Source organism: Gallinula chloropus, assembly GCF_964237585.1.
Source record: "Gallinula chloropus genome assembly, chromosome: 18".
NCBI classification, from domain to species: Eukaryota; Metazoa; Chordata; class Aves; order Gruiformes; family Rallidae; genus Gallinula; species Gallinula chloropus.
The window spans coordinates 2006491-2027336 of NC_140103.1; the positions used below are offsets into that span (position 1 = coordinate 2006491).

The following is a 20846-nucleotide window of genomic DNA, read 5'->3' on the forward strand; positions in this document are numbered from 1 at the left end:
TCAGTGGGAGCACAGGGGGACAGTGTCAAACACTTTCCCAGGCACTGCCCTGTCCCCCCACGCTGTGCCTGTGCACTGCAGGAGTGGGGTGGCACCAGGTCCCCACCTCCACCAGCCCCACGGTGTGGGAGCTCCACGGAGAGCGGAGCGGTTTCCCCTTCAGGTGACATCTTTCCCCTCTGTCCCCACAGGCAGCACCAACAGCCCCGGCTCTGGCCTTTCCCCCTCCCTCCCTGCACCCAACGCTGGGTGCTGCTGACTGCCACATGTGGGACCGGGCACAGTCCAGCTGCCCTGTGTTCCCTGCCAGCCAGCCAGCCACTCCTTGGGGAAGTCCAGCTCCAGGAGCCCGTCTGTGTGCTCGCAGCTCTGCTCCCTTCCGTTTTGTCAGGTTTTAATAATCTTTCTCTTGCACAACACGGGAAATGGTTGCAACAGCCCCAAGGCCAGTTGTCTCGCCAGGGCCACCGAGGGACTGTCCCTGCAGTGCTGGGTGAGGGAGGGGGCTGCAGGGTGAGGGTGTTCCCACCGTCCTGCACCCCCACCACTGCCAGTGTCTTGCCTGGCACCCCCAGCCCTCGCTCCAGGCACTCAGTGCCACACCAGACTGCTCAGAGCAAACCGACCAGCTACCGACTCCCCTGCTGCCAGCCCCGGCTGCCAACAAACCTCCTTCCTTCTTCCCCTTCGTGACGGCTGTCTGTCTGCATGGCAACCCAGGATGTCTGTCTGTCTGCCCCAGGATCGGAGCCAGTCCCTGGGTGCCCAGATGAGTCCCTGTCCCCATTGAGGGTAAGGGTGGGCAGCGCTGCCTGGGCACGGCACTGGGACCACCCCCTCGCAGCCGCCCTCAGCACACACCAAGGTATGGGGGGCAGGTCCAGGGCTTTGCCACGGGCTCGGCAGCGTGGGCGCTGGGGTTGGCCAGCAGACACCCCGACATCGCTCTGTAGCAGCACGGGGAAGCTCCGGGACGGTGTCACGGCCCCCACGGCCCGTGTAAAACAGGACGGGGGAAGGCATTTTCGGAGATGCGCTGCAGCTGTGCTCCGATGTAGCCTAAAGCCCCTCCGGCGGGGTCCCGGTGCCGGTGGAGGAGCCCGCGGGATGCGGGAGCCGGTGCAGCCGGCAGCGTCCTCCCGTAGGGAGGCAGCAAAACACCGCCGATGGCAGCGCGGGAGGCTCCGGGGAGGCTCCGGACGGCTCCAGGAGGCTCTGGGGGACCCCGGGGAGCTCCGGGGGGCACAAAGCACCGCTGGTCCTGAGCTGCTCTGCCTTGGGCTGCCCCACGGCTCCTCTCCGTGCCCCCAGGCCCCTTCCCCCGGGTTTGCCTCCGTGAACTGCAGTGCCACCGGGGCAAATAGCAGGAGCCAGGAGCCAGAGGTGAGTCGGTACCCAAAACTCCTTCCCCATCGTCTTCCCCAGGGGAGGGCTGGAGCTGGGGGGACACTCCGTGCTGTAGCCCCACCGGCATGGGGTGGGTGGCAGCCCAGGGAGCCCACCCCGGGCTGGTAAAAGGCTGCATCTTGCAGCCCTGTGTGGGGAATGGCACCGAGGGGCAGCTGGGCAGGGGCAGCCCTGTGGCCCCCAGCCCAGTGCCCTAATACCAGGGGGTTTGCAAGGCCTGTGGAGCATCCCCTGGCCTGACCCATTCTTGCGCATCCCCAAGAGGCTCTTTGGGTGGGATGTGGCTCAGAGGGTGGACCCTCACCCACAGGCTGTGGTCAGGGACCAGGGAAGCCAAAACCCCCTTTTTTCTACAGAAAGGTTAAGGCACAACTGGTGTGGGGTCCCTCCTGGGGAAGGTGCAGCTGCAGGTACTTCAGTCCAGCAGATGCCGGTGGCTGCTGACCCCGTATCAGTCTGCTTCAGTACACCCCACACTGGGCTCAGAGGGGCTGTGGGGGTGCGGGACCAAGCAGGGGAGCAGTGGGGCCATCCAGGGAGCAAAGCTGTCCCTGATGGCTCAGCAGGGCTAGCAGCCCCTTCCCCAGCTCCACTGGGCACAGCAGCAGAGGACCCAGTGTTTCCTCCAGCACGGGGAGCTGACAGATGCTGTTTGGGGGGCTACAAATCAGAGCTGAAAAGCTGGGGCTGGACAGGCTGTCTGGGAACTCGTAACCTGAGCCCCAGGAAAGGAGGACTCAGGAAAGCGCTTTCAGCAATCATATTCATCATCTTCAGCTCAGACTCATTAGGCTCGCAGGGCCCGGCCTCGCCACCGCCAACGCCTCCCGCACGCAGATAGAGCCGCCGGCTCAGACAAATAAATGCTTCCAGCTTCCCGCTGGATGCGGCAGGTCAGGGAGCATCTGATGCCAATTACCCACGGTGTAGGGTTCCCCTGCCCTGCTCACCGGCACCGCGCAGCCAGGCGGCTCCCGCGCTCCGACCCTCCCACCCCTGTCTACCTCGGCCATGGGGTTGTTGGGATGCCTACACGTCCCCTCCAATTTAGGGTGGCCCCAGGGATCACCCTCTGCTCCGCATGCCAGGAGCCGTGGGGGCAGCCAGGGGGTTCAGCCGCCTGTGGCAGGGTGAAGGGCAGCCCTGTGCCACCCACATTTTGAGCTTCTCCATCCTGGGTCAAGGACCAGCACAGGGATCACTCACCCCTGCATTTCAAGGGATACTTGGAGGCCACCCATCTGTGTTGCTGTCCCCAACCATGGCAGCACAGCACTGGGCACTGGTGTGACACTGCCAGGGTTTAACTCCCACAGGCCATCTCCTGCCAGGCTGTCTCCATCGCATGTGCTCACAGCAGGGCACACAGGGACCCCTCCTCCCGGCTCCCCTGGGCAGCGGCCCCAGTTAGTGAAGCAGGTTTGGAGACATCTGGGTGGGAAGCCTGTCAGGGCTGCCTGTCACCTTGTGATGCTGCATGGATGCCCTGCACCCTGCTGTCCCCACTGTACGTGGGTGCCAGCCACCCAACTGCCCAGGGACGTACATCCTTGGGCCGACACATCCCCCAGATGTCTCAGCAGAGGGAAGTTGTGGGAGTCTCCATCGAGTTCAGGTCCAAAATCACATGGAAACCCACAGACCAGGCTGGGAAGAGACCCCAGGCTCCAGGCACCCATCCCAGGCCCTGATGGCAGCTGGCACAGCCACGCAGCCTCACCAAGCCCTGTGGCCAAATGGGCACAGGCAGCTCACCCGGCAGCTCTTCGGGGCAGCTGCACGTTTCCACTTCTCAAGGCTCAGGCTGGCCTGGATGTCCTTAATTGCCCAAAGGTCATCATCCCCGAGCCCAGGGCCACGTGTCGGAGGGACCCTGGGCAGGAACCTGACACGGACGCGAGTCATTCGGGATCAACGCTGGGGGCCAGGAAATTGCAACGGACACGAACCTAAATACACCGTGTGTCTCCCCAGGTAATCAGGGGCCAGGCCAGATTCCGGCTGACAGCTTAAATGCCTTAATTCCTCGGCCGCCGCGGCTCGCGGGGGTCCCGTGTGCCGTGGGCTTCTCCCAAACGGCCTCTGAGCTGGAGATCTGTCTGTAATTGGAGGCATCTTGCATTCCCCTGAAAGTAGCCAGGTCCCGCTGGAGGGGGCTGCGGGAAGGCAGCAATTTCCCTTATGGAATTATTTACCTGATTAGAGAGTTTATTTTATCAAAATTGCTTCAGAATGGGGCTACTCGGTGTGTCCAGCGTGGGGAGCTCCCTGGTGGGGCCGGCGGCCTGGAGACAGGTAATTTGTGTGGTTAATGGGACTAATCCAGCAGGCAATTACACCAATAGATTTCACGGCTGCAAAGTGCTCCGTTCCCATTAATTAAAAATCTGTTAAGAAGATTAGCACATAAAGGTATCAAAAGAAACCCAAGAGTTCCTTTCCCCACCGGCCCCCAAAGGCGAGTGTGGGAGTGCTGGATTGCTTGCATTAGCACTGGAATTATTCTTTGAAAGGTAAGGGCTTTGCATCCAAAGTAACCGCTGACAGTTTCCCCCCGACTTCCCCACCAAGAGGTCCTTTATGTTTAATTATAGTTTGTTTAAATTAGCCCTAATTGTTCGTGTGGAGCGTTAACTTCAATACGTTTCAAGCGTGCGGGTCCCCCGTGCCCTGCCCGCGCGGGGCGAGGAGGGCCAGGAGGGCAGCCTGCAGACGAGCCCCGGGCCCTGGCCAGTGCCCCTGATGCAGGGCTGATGCCCAGGAGCAGACAGGGATCCCGAGGGGGTCTGAGCTTGGCGTCCCCTGGTCGAGATGGTCACACCAGCGCAGGAGCTGGGGATGGTGGTACCCACTGTTGGGGGGTGCGGGTTCAGCTGTCAAACCCGGCTCAGCACCAGGCATCAGGTACCTCCCCGGCACGGTGGCAGCCGTGGTCTGTCCACACCCCACTGGCAGCTTCTCTGCCGGCGTGAGCCCCGTGCCATCATCACCACCCGCACCCTGGGACACCCCACACCTGTCCCCACGCTGCTCGGCTTCACGCTCAGCGGCCGGTGACGCTCCTGGCCTTTGTCCCCAGCCAGGCACAGAGCAAAACAAAAGCAAATTCCCCGGCAGCTGAAGGTGCCATTTCTAGGGCTGGGCTGAACAAGGAAGTATTTTTTGATCTCTTAAAAATCCCGAATATTATCTGACAGTTTATCTTGTTTCTCGCATCCGTGTCTTTGCAGCAACGCCAGCTCATTTACATGTGTATTGCGCCTGCCTCCACGGGTGCTGAGGTCAATTGAAACTCAAGAAAAGAGGAGAAATTTATGCAAAACTGTTGATTGCATTTGTATGTAATGAAATCATCCAATATTCATCTGACTATAGACTCTAATCTGAAAGGAGAAGTGAAGGACATAAGAGTCACTGGAAAGCAATAATGAGCTTCTGTAGTGATTAAAAAAGCACTTGAGCTTTCTGAAAATCCAGCCAGAAATCGTGTCTAATCAACACGGAATATAGGAGGCAGAGATTACATTGATACATTTTGCAAAGCTCACTGTTGAAAATGTATGCGAGCTGTAAACTCTGACATGCCATCCATGGTCTGTTTGATACAAATCCGGGCGGCACACAATCAGCGCCCGGGCTCGTCCCTGGCACAAAGCAATCTTGGTGTCTCTGCTCGATGACTCACAAGGAGCGCAATCACATCTATTTTGAAGAGCAATGTTGGTTTTTAACTATGTGGAGAGCTTCCAGCTTCCTTGGGAGTTTTTCCTTCCTTTCGCCTCCGTTTTGCCTTTCCCGGTGGCCGCTGGGCTCGGCTGGGGTGGTGGGAGGATGCCACCAGCCCCTGCCCCAGCCCCTTGGCTCAGCAGCTCGGAGCAAACCAGAGCGTCCAGGTGTGGCTGAGCATGGCCACCCTGGCTGTCCTGGGAAGGGTGTGGGTCTCTGCCTGGGGTGCGATGACAGGGACACCATGTGCACACCCCCCTCGGGGACCACCGGCCCAGGGCAGCGGGAAATGATGGTGCCCCAATCCCCCATGTGCTGTTAGGAGAGAGATCCCAGTGAGTGTGGTGCGGTGTGGAGAGCCCAGGGCACAGCTTGAGGGGGCACAGCTTGAGGGGGCCCTGCCACAGCCCTCCCATGCCCCCCTGCCCAACATGACCAAGCAGCGTTTGCTGCTGAGGCCAAATCGCTTTGTGGCCAAGGCGGCATCGATGACATCAGGCCCAGACCCACACTACACCCAGCTCAGCTGTTTTCTGGCCCATATCCCTCTCCCTCCCAGGTTATGTGGTGCAGCTGGAGCTCGTTCCCCACCCGCCAACAGCATCAGCTGCAGCTTCTTAGCTCTGGGTGCCATCCAGGCTGGGGCCAGGAGAGGTTCCTGCTGATGCTGGAGGAGGAAGGAGCTTTTGTGGCAGGCAGGCTGCGTGCTGCAGCTCCTGCTGCAGAGAACAGCAGGTGATCTGTGCAGTGAGAGGGAAAGTGGGACCAGCCCTGAGCCACCTCGTGCCAGCCAGCTGTGGTCACAGTAAGTGCAGTGAGAGTGTGTGTCCTCTGCTCTCTTCTCCTGGGTGGTTTACAACAGCAGGAGCTGTGCTGGGGATGGTCTCCTGGGCTGGGGTGCTGTGGTGTTCCCATGTGTGGTGGGTGCTGCTGCAGCCCTGTGCTGCTGGAGGGGGCTGTGGCCAATGCTTTGTCTGCTTGTCTGGTGTGGCAGAGGAAGGGTGAGAGCAGGGTGGGCTGTGGTGTCACAGCTCTGTGGGTTCATGTGCTGTTCTGCTGGTACCAGGGTGAGAGCAGCATTGGTAGGTGCTGTGGCTGGTGCAGAGCAGGGGGGTGTCAGGTGTGGGTGCAGGCAAATGGGCTCCCCAAACTCCCCCCCTGCCTCAGGACCATCAGCTGGGGTTGCTCCCCAAACAGGTCTCTGTTTTTGGATTTCAAAGCTGGGTTTGCACCTGGTTTTGCCTCATCAACGTGGCCAGTCCCAGACCTGCCCTGGGCCTTCTCCCAGCTGCCTGGGGACAGCCAGTGGCACTGGGGACAGCCAGCTCTGGGGATGGGTGGTGGCCCTGGGCTCAGCCAGCTCTGTGCCCAGCCTGACACAGCACAGCTTTATCACTAGGTTCTCATCCATGTGCAGTGCAGAGAGATGCTACAGAGTGAGGAATAGAGTAAATACCTGGAACATTCCTCAAGCCCTGCAAGCCCAGGCTGCTGCTGGGATGCTGAGCCTGCGACAAGGGCAACAAAAAAACCCCTAGTTGATAAATGTCAAAAGAACTACAGTAATCAGCTGAAAGCAATTTCCCCAGCCATGGAACTGCCCTGGGCTCGCCATTTTCCTTTATTCATTTATCATGGCAAGAGCTTTGGCCAAAATACACAAAGCAGAGAAATTGTTGACATGTGGGGCCCTAGCAGAGCAAATCCTTCATCCTCCTCCCCCTCCCCACTGCGGCCAAACTAACTTTTTGGGAGTTGTTTATTTAAGGCCTGCGGAGCACTCGGTGCTCTTTGAACCCAGATGCCTCGGGAGCCAGGCTGGGTGCTGGCCACCACATCCCCTCCTCTCCCCCATTGCCAGAGGCTGTGAGGAGGCCACTTTCTGATGTCAGGATGTACCCACTGGGGGTGAGGAGCTGAGCTGTGCTCAGGACCAGCTTCTGCTGCCTGCACCCCAAAGTGTGGTACTGGTGGCTCACACAGACACCATCAAACTGGTGAGGGGCAGATGCTGGTTTTGGAAAGTTCCTGTGTTGGCTTTCAGTCTTCCTGGTCCTGGCTAAAACAGCCACACAGATAGCACCAGTTTTGGTTCTCTATCTGCACAGCCTGGGGAACCCAAAGCCCGTCACCCTGCCCACCATGCCCCAGTCAGTGCTGAGCTCCCTGTGCCTCCCCAGTGTCCAGGGCCAGGCTGCAGGTCACTCCACTGGCTGCAGCAACGGGCAGGTGCTGGGGTGTGTGAACCCAAGCAGACACACCAACTCGGCAGTGACTGTCCCAAAGCTGCTCCTCAAGTTCCATTCTGACTTTATTTGAAGCAAAAATAAACAGTGAGGTACAGCTGGAGAGCACAGGTTTCCCTTGCACCCAGTCCTTGCTTCTGCTGGGGTGCACGAGGGAACAGGGCAATCTGTGTTCCCCCTTCCAGTAGCCTCCAGCTCTCCTTCCTGCTCTTTTATTTTAACCTTACTTCAGCCAGTGCTGTTCCCACCTGTATGAAGAACAGTGAGAAGAGCTTTTCCCCCCCCCCTCCAGTACAATCCAAGGTGGGAGTTGGAACAGCCAAAGCACAGGAGGTCTGGCAGAGCTGCCTCTGTCCATTGGCTGAGGCTGCTGGCTCTGGGCAGGGGTGGCTGCTGGACGTGGCAGTCTGCTTGAGGGGGGGCTCTGTCCGTTGGGATGATGCTTATTGAAGCAGCTCCTTGGTCTTGGCTGCCAGCAGCTTGTCCATCTCCGCCGCGGTGTCCTCTGCCATTTGCTGGATCTGTGGCAACACAGCACAGGTCAGAGTCACACCTCAGGTGAGGCCAGAGCTGAGAGGGATCGACCAGATCGTGTCCTGAAGCAGAGCCCACAGTCCCAGTAACACCCAGGAGAGTGTGGGGCAGGAACTGGCTCTTCCTCAGTGGTTCTGTGCACAGGGAGAACAGGGACCAGAGGCCTGGAGAGACGTGTGACACCACCAGCTCTTGGCTGAGCTGTGTGAGGGACTCCATCGAGTCTTTAGAGAGACACTGGGGAGGGCAGAGGTAGAGACCTGCTGGTGAGGGCTCATCTCCTTACCTCCTGCTACCTTTCCACTGCTAGAATGGACAGGTGACAGGAGAGGCACAGCCTTGGGACGTGCTAAGATGTCACAGAGCAAGTAACAGATGTGTTTATTTCTTGTAAAAAGGAATAAATGGTGATGGGCAAAGCCCTGCCCAGGGACTGGGTCTCCTGATAACGTGGGATAGATGTGTCAAGCATGTGAATGGGACCAAAACGTGTGTGTACTGTGTGCAGCTAAGGGCTGGGGCACTTGGGGGAGTTATGCACGAGTTTTGCAGGGCTGATGAGGGTGCTCCCAAGGTCTGAGGTACGTGACAATCATCTTTCCTCACACTGAAAAATATGGGTGCAAGGAGAAGTTAAGACTCGAGGCAGTACCTCTAGTAATGCAGAGAACCATCTGGCTGCTCTGGGAGAGCTGCTTCCCAACAGGATTGGGTTACAACAGCATGGCCATTTTTCCTGCTCACACAAACGCTCTGTGTATGGCTGTTTATTTTTGTGAGCACACAGAGAACTGTCCCGAAGCATTTGTGATGTATCTGACTTTAGCTGTTAATAAACAAACAGCTAAGAAGTAATGGGCTGCCTTTGGAGGCATCCCTTCAGCAAAACACTTAAGCTTGTGCCTGAGTTTATGCCCAAGTAATTGACTTCAGTGACATCTGCTCTTAGGGAATTAGGCATGTGCTTAAGTATTTTCCTGAATTGGAGCCAAAAACTCCTAACAGAGATAATCTCACTAGCCTTTTGGTTAATAAACCAGAGCAATCCTCATGAACACCAGCTGTTCTGCAGTGGCCAGGCACTGTGCAGAGGGTGGCAGAGCTGTGGACGGGGGTCCCTTCGCTCCCGAGTTCAGCTGCTTTGTGTACCGATCCCTCGTGGTACAAAAGCTTTTGGGGAACTCTATTGTACATATTTCTTTTCCCCTCTGTGTCAGCTTACAATGGTTCATCTTGTAGATTCAGCTCTGAAATTGAGGCCCCATATTTCAGAAAGAAAAGGTAAATACAACCACCATGGCTGACTCCAAAAACTCAGCCTGGGGCCGCCCGTTCCCCTGTCGGCTTCTCCGAGCTGGAGGTTTGTCAGCAGGGGCTGGGGCAAGCCCAGCACTGAGCTGTGCAACATCATGATGTGGCAGGAGGGGAAAAAAATTACCTGCTTTTCTAGCAGCCAGATGGTGTCTTCAGACACTTTGCTCTTGAACTTCTTTACTTGGTTGATGCTTTTGCTTCTCACCTTTCTCAGGACCTCTTTGGATTTGTTGGTGGACTGCTTGGCAAGCTTGGCCAGGCTCTCCCTGTGCTCTCTTGTTACCCTAGCAGTGAGGGGAAAGAAAACACCAAAAGCATTACATTTTTTTTCTTTCCTGCTGCTAAAGCACCTGTGGGAAAAAGGGAAAAATCAGAAAATCCAGCTCCAGGCTGAGAGATGGAGCTGAGAAGGGTAATTCTGCAAAGCCACGAGGAAATCACCATCCCTTCCTGAACTGGGGTATCATCTCCTCACAACTGAAGAGCCTGGATTAGGTATCTGGAAGCTACACAGTTTATGCTTCACTCAACCTTATTCCAGCTCATCACAACCAGGCTTTTCCACCAAGACAATGCAAATGACAAGAGGATGATGCTAGGCATGGCTGGCCACAGGTAATGCAGTCCAAGAGAACTTCAGCTTCACCTTCCCCCTGACCTGGGGCCTGTCACTGCTGTGGTGCTGCAAGAAAATCCCTGATTCCTCCATCCCAAACTGCAAACTGCTGGCAGGAATGAGTCTGGCCACCTGCAAGAGGCACAGGAGTGGCTGATGTGTCCTCTCAGCTTTGGCAGTGCACCTCCAGCTGATCTCTGTCAGCATCTGCTGCTACTGCTCAACAGCATTTTCATTATTTTGGTGGCTAGTGAAGTTTCAGATCTTCCTGAGAATGGAAAAATCCTGGTGTGCTCATGGGGAATTGTGAGCAAGAGGGTGTCCATCTGCTCACAGAAGATACTGCAACAGAAACACTTCACAGAGTCCTGAAATGGGCTGCAACAGCCTGGGTCACCGAAACACTGAGGCCAAGGCTTGGCCCACAGAGAGCTCAGGCATCATGGGGTGAGGGCTCTGGGACAGTGTGAGTGTTGGGGGGATGCTGTGGGAGCTGATCAGACCCTCAGTCCTTCCCAAGGAAGTGGCACAGGGGCTGATCCCTCCCCTCTGCAGCCAGGCTGCCCACAGATGTCGGCCCTCTCACCAGTTACCTTTACCCCACGGTGCAGGAGGGAATGGGCTGCCCAGAACCAACCTGGCAGTCCCAAGTAAAGCCAACAGACTGAGAGTGTGACTCAGCCCTGGCACCCACACTGCCCCCTCACAGCCACGCTGCCCTCACTGGGACATCACACCAGCACCAGCTCAGCTCCCCAGCCCCATCCCACTCCCTGCTGCAGGGCAGCACATCTCACACAGGGGGAGGTTTGCACTGAGCACAGCTCAAGCCTGGACCCAGCCTGATTAGAAGTGAGCAGGGCTCCCTGTGGCTTCCTCTGCATCCCAACAGCGATGCCTTCAGGGCATCTCGTGTTCAGTCTCCTGGCCAGAGGTCCCACGGCACATGTGAAACCAGCAGAGCCGCCTGGCAAACAGAGGGCTGGCTGAGGTCAGGTTCTCAGGCAGCTTTTTTTGGAGGGGGTGGGGGCATGGAGAGTCAATCCCAACTGCTAAACTGGGAGGAGGGAGCTGGAAGTCTCTCCCATGTCCCGCTGGGTGGGGAGGCGAGCGGGGCTGCCGCAGCTGGGGACAGGGAACTTGCCATCAGCCATCCGCCTGCCCGCTCGGATCATCGTGCTGAGGGTATCACTCGCCTGCTTGGGGCTGCTGAGCCTTTAAGGAAATGTTTTTGTTTGTGCAGTGCTGCCAGATTTCCTATGCTTCTTGGCACGGGGTCACAGCTTTCATGCCTCCTTGTCTGTCTTTATTAACACCAATTTCTTTTTATCACTGCGCAGCGCCGTGGAGTTTCTCAGCGGGTTTTATGTTCCAGCCAGACTGTGTGTAAATTCTCAGCAATGCTACCAACAATGCCAGAAACGGACACTTTTTCATAGCAGATGCTGTTTCTGGTTAAGGAATCCATCAACACGAGCCAGCCCATGGTTTCTAAGGACAGTTGTTTAAATCCTGCCCCCAGACCTGGGACTTTCAAGCTGTTCTTAGGTATGTTTTCTTTTCTGTCTAGTAACCGCTGCCCCTGCCCCCTCTTTAAAGGCAAAAAAAGTGCAAAGTGAGCGTGGGGAAGGGGTGCCAGGAGTGGGGAACAAGGATGAGGTCCCTGCCTGTTGCCCCTTTGCTTCTCCCCTGGGGAACACCACCCTCCCTTCCAACTCCAGGAGCAAGGGGCTCAAATCCTGCCATTCCTCCTTGGATGCTCTTTCCCTGCCAGGACCAGGATGGAGCCTGGTGACTGATGTACCAGGGTGTTCACACAGCCTGCCCTATGTGTAACATCTCTTTTTTTCACTCCCAGGTTTCAGCACTGCGACCCTGAGATGCTCCTCACCCAGCACATGGCAGGAGCAGACCCCAGCGAGCACGACGCCGGCCCCACGTCTCATCTCCAACACAAGACGCTTGATGTGGGTAAGAATAATTTCTGTATCTCAAATGGTAGGAATTTCCTGTGCAGGAGAGGGACCAGTTAAAGGAACAGAGGCTTAACTAGATCCTCTGCATGCATAATTGCAGATAAACACAGGGTGCAAGGTATATTGCTCAACGAAAAGCTTGCAAGAGGCTTCTGGTGATGAGCAGCACAGCTCAGAAACAGCTTTGGGGGGTTTTTTTGGAGTCCTTTCTCCCCACAGTAGGTATCTTTGCATATTTCTTAAAGGGCAAAGGAAATAAAAGCTCACAATGAGTCATTAAACTTTCAAAATGAGTCATCTGGCTTTCAGTAAAGCATGTGTAAAAATATTACTAATTTACAAACAATATCCAGTGGAACACAATGGGTCCAAAAAAGATGAATCTAAAAATGAGGCAATACCATAAAAGACACAAGGTCAGGTCAAATTCGGCCAGGAGATCAACCAATCCCAATGTTCCCATGGCTGGATTTCTTTCTCTTTTCCTTTTTTTTTCTTTCTAAACCCCTCTGAGAACACTTTTTATACAAATAAATATTGCCTGTGCAGTGCTGGCAACACAAACAGGCGAATGCCTCGGGGAGCAGAGGGGATCCTAGCAGGAAGCAGAAGTAAACACCAATGAAACTAGTGTATTTTTTCTGCTAAAGCTGCAATGCAAAACCCTAAACTAACAGAATAAATACTGAACTGTAAACTCTGCTGTGAAGTGCCCAGTTGAAACACTCTGGACCCCTGCAGCACGGCTCGACCTGCACAAGGTAAAACACGATGCAGGCGCGTCCGGCTGACAGGTCAGGCTGAAGAGTGTTTTTAAGAGCAGGCAGGGACTACTCAGGCTTGGCTTAACTTCTTCTAAGCCTCCCCTTGGGAAGGAATTGATTTCTGCTGAGACTGCCCTGTCTCCTCAACTGGGAGTCGTCTGCTTATGTTTCACACCTGCCATAATCTTGGGGATTTCACAGCATCCATGTGTCACACATCCCTTCCTGAGCACCTTCAGAGAGCTGGGACAGCGAAACACTTGGGAAAAGTAGGAAAAGTAATTCAGGGATATAGTGTTATAAAGGGGCCTCTGGCAGAGCTTTATTATTTCCAATACCTTCTGCATCAGAAGTTTTTAAAAGGCTGAAACTCTCTGCTTGTCTTTTTGGGCAAGTGGATGAAACTCTGAAACACCCAGTTGTGTTACGGGCCTGGAGATGCTGTGAGGGCAGGCTGAGGGGCACGTCCCCCAGCCAAAAACCTCTTTAACTTGGGAATGCCAGGGATGCAGCAACCCTTTCCTTGCACACCAAGAACTGAGAGAAGCAGCCCTTTCCTTATGCAGCAGAGGATCCACACTCAGCCCATCTTTGCTGGGGAGAGAGGCCCTGGTTTTGCTCTTCAGCACGGCAGAAGCTGGTGACAGACCAGATGCGTTTGTTTAAAAAACAGGATTATTTTTTTAAAGATTGGGATTTGCAGTTTTGGAGTTTCCTCCCCTGCAATTCATATTCAAGGATGACCCAAGTGCCCATTAACAATCAAACCACTGTGCAGCAAGCCGGGAGCCTCAGCAATTATGAAGATAATGGTGCCCTCCTCCTCCTCCTCCTCCTCTCGTGAGGAATGGGGGAAGGGTAGGGAGCAGGAGGGAAAGAAAATCAGCAAATAGGATGATAATGTCACTCCCTCTCACTGACAGCAAGCTGCAATTAGACTTCTCCCATCCAAATGCTAGATAAAATCCCCCAGAATCTTTAAAGTAGATCTAAAGGAAATACTGGCTTCATCTTTCCTCAGGAGTCACCTGCTCGTAAAGCACGGTGCACGTGGGAGGTGTGTGTGTGCTAGTACAGCACACAGCCACCTCTACCCTTTGGGGCAGCTGCTGACAGCACCCCAGGCTGTGAGATCAGTAGTACATCTGCCTCTGCCTGGGGTATTTAAGACTGCTGCAGGGTCTGAGCACCCCAGGAACTCATGAGTTTTCCTTGCACCACCCAGACCTGGGCAGAGCAGCACTCCTGCCCCTGCTACAGGCCGAGCTTTCACCAGCGAGCTGTGCAGCACAGTGTGAGCACAGGTCTTGCTCCACATGACGTCTCAGGGACTGAGCACGTGTGTGCAGTGGGGAAGCACATGCTGTGCTGCACTCACAGGGGGTGCTCCCCTGTGAAGCATCATTGGACAGGAATCCTGCTCCCAGGCAGAGCCCCCAGCACGCTGCAGCCCAACGCTCGCTAAGCAGTGATCCAGGGGCACTTCTGAGCACTCTCCTGATCCAAACTGAACTGCTGGTGCGGTGCCACCTCCTGCCCTGCCCAAGGAGACACCTGTGATGGGGCAGGAAGCGATGCTCAGTCCTAGCCCAGCACCAGTCTGGTTTTCCATGCAGCTGTCAGCTCTACACCGTGTGTTACGCTACACGAGGCAGTGCATTTCTTAGAGCGATCCCTTTCCTCCTTCCTTCTTTCATCACTTCCTTTCAGTGTCCTCTGCAGCAAGGTGCTATTCACCCTTGTACTACCAGCTTACTACTGCTGGTGTATCTCGAGGGACTTAGAGCAGGGCAGGAAAGACTTAGCCCCTGAACTGAGGCAATACAGCTTCAAAAGCCTTTGGCTGTCTCTTACACACTGCTGCAGCCAACTGGGACCAGCGTTCCTCTGCAGAGGGAAGATAAAACCCAGTAAGAGTGACCATCAGATGCCAAAACATGGTGACTTGGAGCTCAGACACTTGGGAAAGCTTCCACCTGATGCTTTTAGGGACTCAGATGATTATTCTTTTCCCTGAACCGTAGCTCTCTGGGATGCAGCTGTGTCATGACATGACAGCAATCATGCGTGCTCACGCTCTGAGGAGAGCTCACCCAGCCTAATGCATCACCTTGCATGATGCTGAACTTCATCAGCCATGGATACTCACTTAGGAATCGGCACCCGAATTATCGTCCCGTCCATGTCTGGGTTCAGGTTCATGCCACTCTCCCTTATAGCCTTCATAGCTGCAGCTGTGCTCTGTAAAACAGATCAAAAGGTAAAGGGAATTAGGAAATAATCATTCCCAGATGCCAGAACTCTGTCAATAGTTGGCAATCCATCTCCACAGAACATGGAAACATTTACTTCTGTTACCAGTAAGATCAGGAAGTTACATTGGTGCGGAGAGCTTTGATCAGACCGAATGGGAAACTAGGGCTGTGCTCAGAATCGGGGGGTAGGGGGGCACGAAGGGGGGAGAGGGGAAGGGAAGCAACAACAAAAGAAAAACTGTTTTGCTTCTTTGAAACTCTTGGAATGGTTTGAGGCAACGCAGAGTGAAACCGCAGTGAATTCCCAAGGCAGAGCCTGACTGTGGCGAAGGAGATGAAAGATTCGCAGCGTTTCAGAATTCCAGTTGGATGTTTCCCACTAGAAATCACACAGTGCCAATTTAGAGACATTAACGAACTTAACCACTTCAGCACTAGGGCCTGACCACATTCCAGCAGGGCAGTAGCAGCTGGCTGAGGAATCAGGCCTGTGCCCAGCTCGGTGTTTATCTTACAGCTTATTACTCAGGATTAACGTCTCAAAACCCCACCGCCGCTGGCTGATGCTCTGCTCTGTTTGGAAGGTGGGGTGCACGGGTTTGCCTGGTAACTGCAAAGCGATTTAAAGGCTTCCTCCCCCCTCCCAGGGTGCTGGTGTACCTTGACAGAGGGTCAACCTTTCTGGTTAAATCAGAGTCTTGCCAGGAGCTCGGCAGCTCTGCCAGCTTGCTCCATTCTTGACACTGACAATTAAAAGACTGAGTGTGCCTGTATTCTTGTGGCACTTGTGTGGCATTTCCTACTGCTATTTCTGCTGCTCTTTCCCATCATTAAATTGAAGTCCAGGCTGCTGCAGTAGATGGTATTTATGGAGTTTGGCTTTTGCCAACTGAGGCACAGACTAAAGCTCCGCGTGTTTGTTTAGGTCTCTGACATCACTGAGCAAAATGAAGGCGCTGCTGGGGTTTGGGAAGATGTACCTGCTGTCCTCTAGAACACAAGGGCAGAGAAAATGTAACCAAGATGATCTCAGTGTGTTAGGAATGTAAACGTGTTATTCCATGGACAGGGCTTGCTCTGTAGGAAGGAAATGCTCAGCAAAAGCTTTATTGTTTAATATACATACTGGAGGAGACAGATGAAGGGGGAAATACTGTGGTATTAACTCCATGCTCTTGCAGCCCATGAAATAAATAGCTGTGCTTAAAAAACCCATGTCTTACTTGGTTTTACAGCTCTTGGGCAAACAGAATTCAGCCCTGCAAGTCCCTTTCTATGACTGTTTTCCTTCCCAGACTCCTCAGGTGTTTTCATTGTCAATGCCATGAGGTACTGACTGTATGCTGTGAATGTGTCTGTGGTGGTGGTAAGAGTTTGGCTTGTCCAGGGCACAGGTACGGTACAAAGGACCTGCATCAAGAGAAACAGCTGTAGCTCTGGTTCAAATGAAAAGTGGCCCTTTGGCTTGCCAAGCAAACGTAGGCAGTGCTCTGTAGTGTGATGTTTCATCTCTCACGTGCCTGTTTCTGTGCCTGAGCTCCTGCTTGGACCTAAGTCAGGGAGTGACTTCCCCAGCCCTCTCCGCTCCGGCACTCCGAGGGACCTCGATGCACTCGCTGATGAGGGGCCTTCATTTTTCAAAGCCATTATACATGCTGGATACACTTTAAGAAACACTTAGGCATCAAGTGCCTTCCACTGACCTCCTCTGAGACTTTGCTGACTTAATTAATTGGGGAAAGCCTTTGCAAAATAAATAGAGATAAGCTTTGGCAAAGCTCCAGACCTGGAGCGGGATGAATAGCTAACCTTGCGCTCCTCACTGCGCCTCTCTGCACAGCTCTGTCTGCAGGGGACCACAAGTGCTTGATCCCAAGCTGGAATTCAGATCTGCTGCCTCATTTAGGGACCAGCCTAACTAAGGCTCCTGCAGCAAATTAAGGGAGGTTGGCTCTGCCAGAGGCTGGGTCCAAGCATCTCATTTGGGTTCTGACCTGCAGGGTGTGCCAAGGGAGGAGCTCGCTAACCTCAGCAGTGCCCAGGGCAAGCCCTGGAACAGCACTGTGCACTCTCCAGCTTTGTCCCACCAGGGAGGCTTTGTAGAAGCTCTAAGTCTGCATCAGCAGCCTTTGCCATGAGCTCTCAGGGGTGTCATCAGCCCTGGTGACAACTAAGTAAGTTTTAGAGGAGGTTGGTGATGTTCCCAGCACAAGTACAGACTATCTCAACCTTGTTCTGTGCACAGTCACGTCTTCATAAGGAGCTAACATGATGTAAATACAACAGGGCAGATGCAGCATTGCTCCCACAGTGTAATTTAGGTGAACCAAGGGGTAGTGTGTGCACTCAGGAGTACCAGGTGCCGTAGAAGGATGGGAAATGGAGGGCCCTGGCAAGGCACAGTTAATCCAGGCATTCTGTCTGTGACACACTCAGCACAGCTTTCAGCCAAGCTCTTGCCTGGGAAAGCTGGAATCAAAAATCACCAGCCTTGGTGACTATGCAGCAGGTATCCTTTATCGCAGCGCTGGGCACACAGGGGATCGCTCCTCCAAATGTGTGCCCCGATTACAGCCACATTTCTCCTATTGATACAGATCAACCCAACTTAATCTACTTAATCCAACCAATGGGAAGCCAGTCCCTAAAGCAAAGTGCTGGTGCTGCTGCACAGGCATGAGCAGTCACAGCCTGACAGGCAGCATGTGACTCCTATCTGACCCTGAGCCACGGCACGTGAGATGCTCCGAGCACCAGGCAGGGCTGGAGACTCCCTCACCCTTGTGCAGTCAGCAGCTAGACACCACTTCTGGTTTGTGTCAGCTTCAGAGTGACACACAGCCCAGCCAGAGCTCTCAGCCCTGCCAGGTCTGACTGACTTCACCTAAATGTCTCTTTGCTCAGCATCAACCTGCTTGTTCCAGGGTGATTCTCTCCCCTCGTGATGCCTTCGGTGACGGGGTCCTTACCTCTGGGAAACTGGCCATGTTCACTATAATCAGCTGTGGTGACTTCTGGGAGATCTGCCCCAGCTGGTTCAGAGGAAACTTCCCATCTTTTGTCGTCACCATTATGTGGTCAAGGGCCCCTCAAAAGAACCAAACACAAGGGGGTTTCAGTACGATACAGCCGGTCACAGCGACGCTGGAACAAACCCTCACATGCAGCGTCCGACTTCCCTTCTGGGATGCAAAATACAGTCCTTACAAAGGAAAGAAAAACCCCCATGTTTGTTCAGACTTCAGGTGCTGTTTGTGTTCACACACCCCCTGTGCCATGTGCAAGCTAAACATCTCAGTGCTACTCCAAAGCACAACAACATGAAAACAAAACTCTCTGTTTGTTTTTGTTACTAGAATAGAAAACCTGAGCAATATTGTTAAGAGTGAAGAGGAAACAAGGAGTTTTTAATTCTTAGGGCTTAAAGAAAATCAAAATGTTGTTCTAAAAATCAAGACACTATTGTCTTTAACTTAGCAGTGTTCTCTTAAATGCTTCATTTTTTTCCCCCAAGTCCCAAGAGGAGGTGTTGTACACTGCCTAATTTAAAGTATTCAGTTTCTCCCTGAGCTACTCTTAATCTGCTCTCTAGTTTCTGCTCCAAAAATGTTAACAGGCCAAAAGGCACATGGGACAAGAGGCACTTTATCAGTGCAATTAAAAAAAATACCTATGGTTAAAATAAATAGTTAAGAGACCGAGCTATGCTTTCCAACTCCATTAAAGACTGAAGTGCCCCTGCCAGAGCTGGGGTGGTGAATGATTCCAATTTGGTCATTGTTTAATGTTAATTTTATCCCTGAAACTCGACACTACTTACAAATACGCATGTTCAGAGTGTTACAGCAACTGCAGCTTAGCCAAGTATATTCACATTTCTCCCTAAAACACAAAATGCACTAAGTGACCGAGGCTTGCAAAGGTCACTAACCACAAAGACAGGCAGAAAAACAAGGGAAAAAAGTTTGTATATGCCAGACACCAGCCTGATGGCAATTTCCAAAAGGCTAATTTAATGGCAATTGGATTTTTCCTGCCCTACTGCACCATTAGCTGACAACCTGCTTCTTCATCACATCTGCAAACAGTTCAGTTAGACACTTTTGACATCTCCCACTTACAAAAGCTATTTCCAGGAAGCTATTAACAAAAATGGATTCTTCCTGGTCAAGCTCAGGGTGAAGCAAGCTTTTAGTTGGGGACATCAGGGTTGTAGTAATTGGGTGCCCAGTGAATAATTCAATAGAAAGAAAATACATTTGGGGAAAAAAAAGATTAAAATAACCAGAGTTCTGTGTTACTGGGACTGGTGTCTTTATTTACAGGCAACAGAGCATCAGACAAGAAAGGTACCAACCTGCTGAGGTTCTAACATTCAGATTTCTGCTGAAATCTTCTTTCAGAGCTTCCACCACTGCCTGCATGTCTTCTTTGGCTTCTTCCAAGTTGATGATATCCTCAACTAGGGCAGCGCTGATATTGACTCTGGCCTGAGTCTGCCCTTTACCTTTAGCTGCAGAGTACACATGACATGAATTTGTTTCTGAGAAGAGTTCATTGTTGCATTACAAAGCACAAAGAAGACATTAAAACCATGGTTACATTCAGAATTGAGTCAAACATAAACCAAAGTAACTGTATTTTAGTGAGCAAATAGCCCAGCGCTTGAGCCCATAAGCCAAATGTGTATTTGTGGGTCACACTGTGAGCACCAACAGCCTGGATGACTGCTCCCCGCTGCCCCAGCACAGCAGCAGCTCCACATGGTACCTCTCCCATGGGAAGGGCCATGGTTTCCTGCACGCTGCAACACCATGGGGCAGACCAGCTCCTCCAGAGCTGCCCACTGCATCAGTACTGGTACTGATGATAAAGGATGAGAAAGGACATTCTGGCGACACCCCCAGGGCTGCAAACACTCAGAAAAAGGCTGCTGTTACCTTTTTTGGTAGCAAGCTGTCTGGTCAGCAGCATCTGATGGCCACACTGCCTGCAGCCATGCAGGAGCAGGGCTGGGCAGCCTGCTGCAGCCCGAGGCAGCGCCGGAGCCGCTGCGGAACGACAGAGCAGGGAGGGCAGGTGGCGGACGCACCGCAGCGCTGCAGCCATCGGCACGGCTCTTCTCTAACTCGCCTGCAACACAGGGTAGGTGGATGCTCCAGTCGGTCTGCCAAAACCAAATGGGTCCAGGGCTCAGCGGTGCCTCTGAGTGCAGGGTGGCAGATCAGGGTGTGGGCAGCAGGCTGGGGCACACGGCAGTGACCTGGGGGGCACAGCAGTGACCTGGGGGGTACAGCAGTGACCCGTGGGCACAATCCACGAGGGCTTGGGTGGCTGCCAGTCCATCACACGTTACCTGCAGGCCTGTGCACACCCACCCAGAGGGGCACGGGCCTGGGGTGCAAAGGCCACATCTATAAAGCAGGAACGGATCGTTACAATACCGGTACCTGCACCCCGGCCGAGGGGAAACCCTCACTTCTGTCACAGCAGCCGGAGCCCTCCGGCTCCCCCGAACTCAGGGGCTGTTGGGGCCGGCAGGCGTTACCGCGGCCCTGCCGTGCCCACAGCCTCCGATGGAAAAGCGGGGCCCGGGGGAGCTGGGAAGCTGCAGCTCCCGGCCGCGGGACACCCATCGGAGGCCCCCAGCGTCCCCCTCCCTGCGCTCCCCGCGCCCGGTCCCCGCTGGGGATCCCCGAGCGGCGCCGGGCCCGCCCCGCCCCGCCTCGCCTCGCCCCGCCCCGCGACCCCGCCCCGGCACCCGGCTCGCCCCGCGCCGGGCCGGGCCCTCTCCCCGGGCCACGCCGGTCCCGCCCCGCCCCGCCCCGCCCGCCCGCGCCCCCTCCCGGTGTCCCGCGGAGGCCGGGCCGGGCCGGGGGCGGAGGGGAGGGGGCGGGCGGGGGGACGGGGGGGGCGTCCGCCGCCTCTTCCTCTCTCACCGTCGCGCAGCCCTGCGCGTTGCGTCCGGCGTCATCGGAGCGCGCCCGGAGCGCCACGTCACCTCCCAG

The 20846-nt window shown here is 54.4% G+C and overlaps 1 protein-coding gene across 2 annotated transcripts; it reads right to left on the reverse strand.

Annotated features, from left to right (window-relative positions):
- Positions 1 to 7405: 7405 nt before the first annotated feature.
- Positions 7406 to 20787, reverse strand: MRRF (mitochondrial ribosome recycling factor). 2 transcript variants are annotated; one of them, XM_084272670.1, is made up of 7 exons: positions 20778 to 20787; positions 19779 to 19971; positions 19196 to 19351; positions 17808 to 17926; positions 14733 to 14824; positions 9352 to 9511; positions 7406 to 7900 (listed from the first exon to the last, which is right to left on the reverse strand). In XM_084272670.1, the coding sequence occupies exons 2-7, from the start codon at positions 19945 to 19947 to the stop codon at positions 7823 to 7825; spliced, it is 774 nt and encodes a 257-aa protein (XP_084128796.1). In that variant the 5' UTR covers positions 19948 to 19971; positions 20778 to 20787; the 3' UTR covers positions 7406 to 7822. The 2 variants fall into 2 exon arrangements, with proteins under 2 accessions (XP_084128796.1, XP_084128795.1); XM_084272669.1 differs by lacking the exon at positions 20778 to 20787 and having other exon boundaries at positions 19779 to 20270.
- Between the last annotated feature and the right edge of the window lie 59 nt (positions 20788 to 20846).

Bases quoted from the DNA above. Each gene is read 5' to 3' on its own strand.
- MRRF (XM_084272670.1), bottom strand. From the start codon at position 19,947: ATGGCTGCAGCGCTGCGGTGCGTCCGCCACCTGCCCTCCCTGCTCTGT. The intron at 17,927-19,195 runs GTTGGTACCTTT...GGTTCTTTTGAG, and splicing joins GAATGTTAGAACCTCAGCAG to GGGCCCTTGACCACATAATG. The intron at 7,901-9,351 runs GTAATTTTTTTC...GTGTTGCCACAG, and splicing joins TCTGGCTGCTAGAAAAGCAG to ATCCAGCAAATGGCAGAGGA.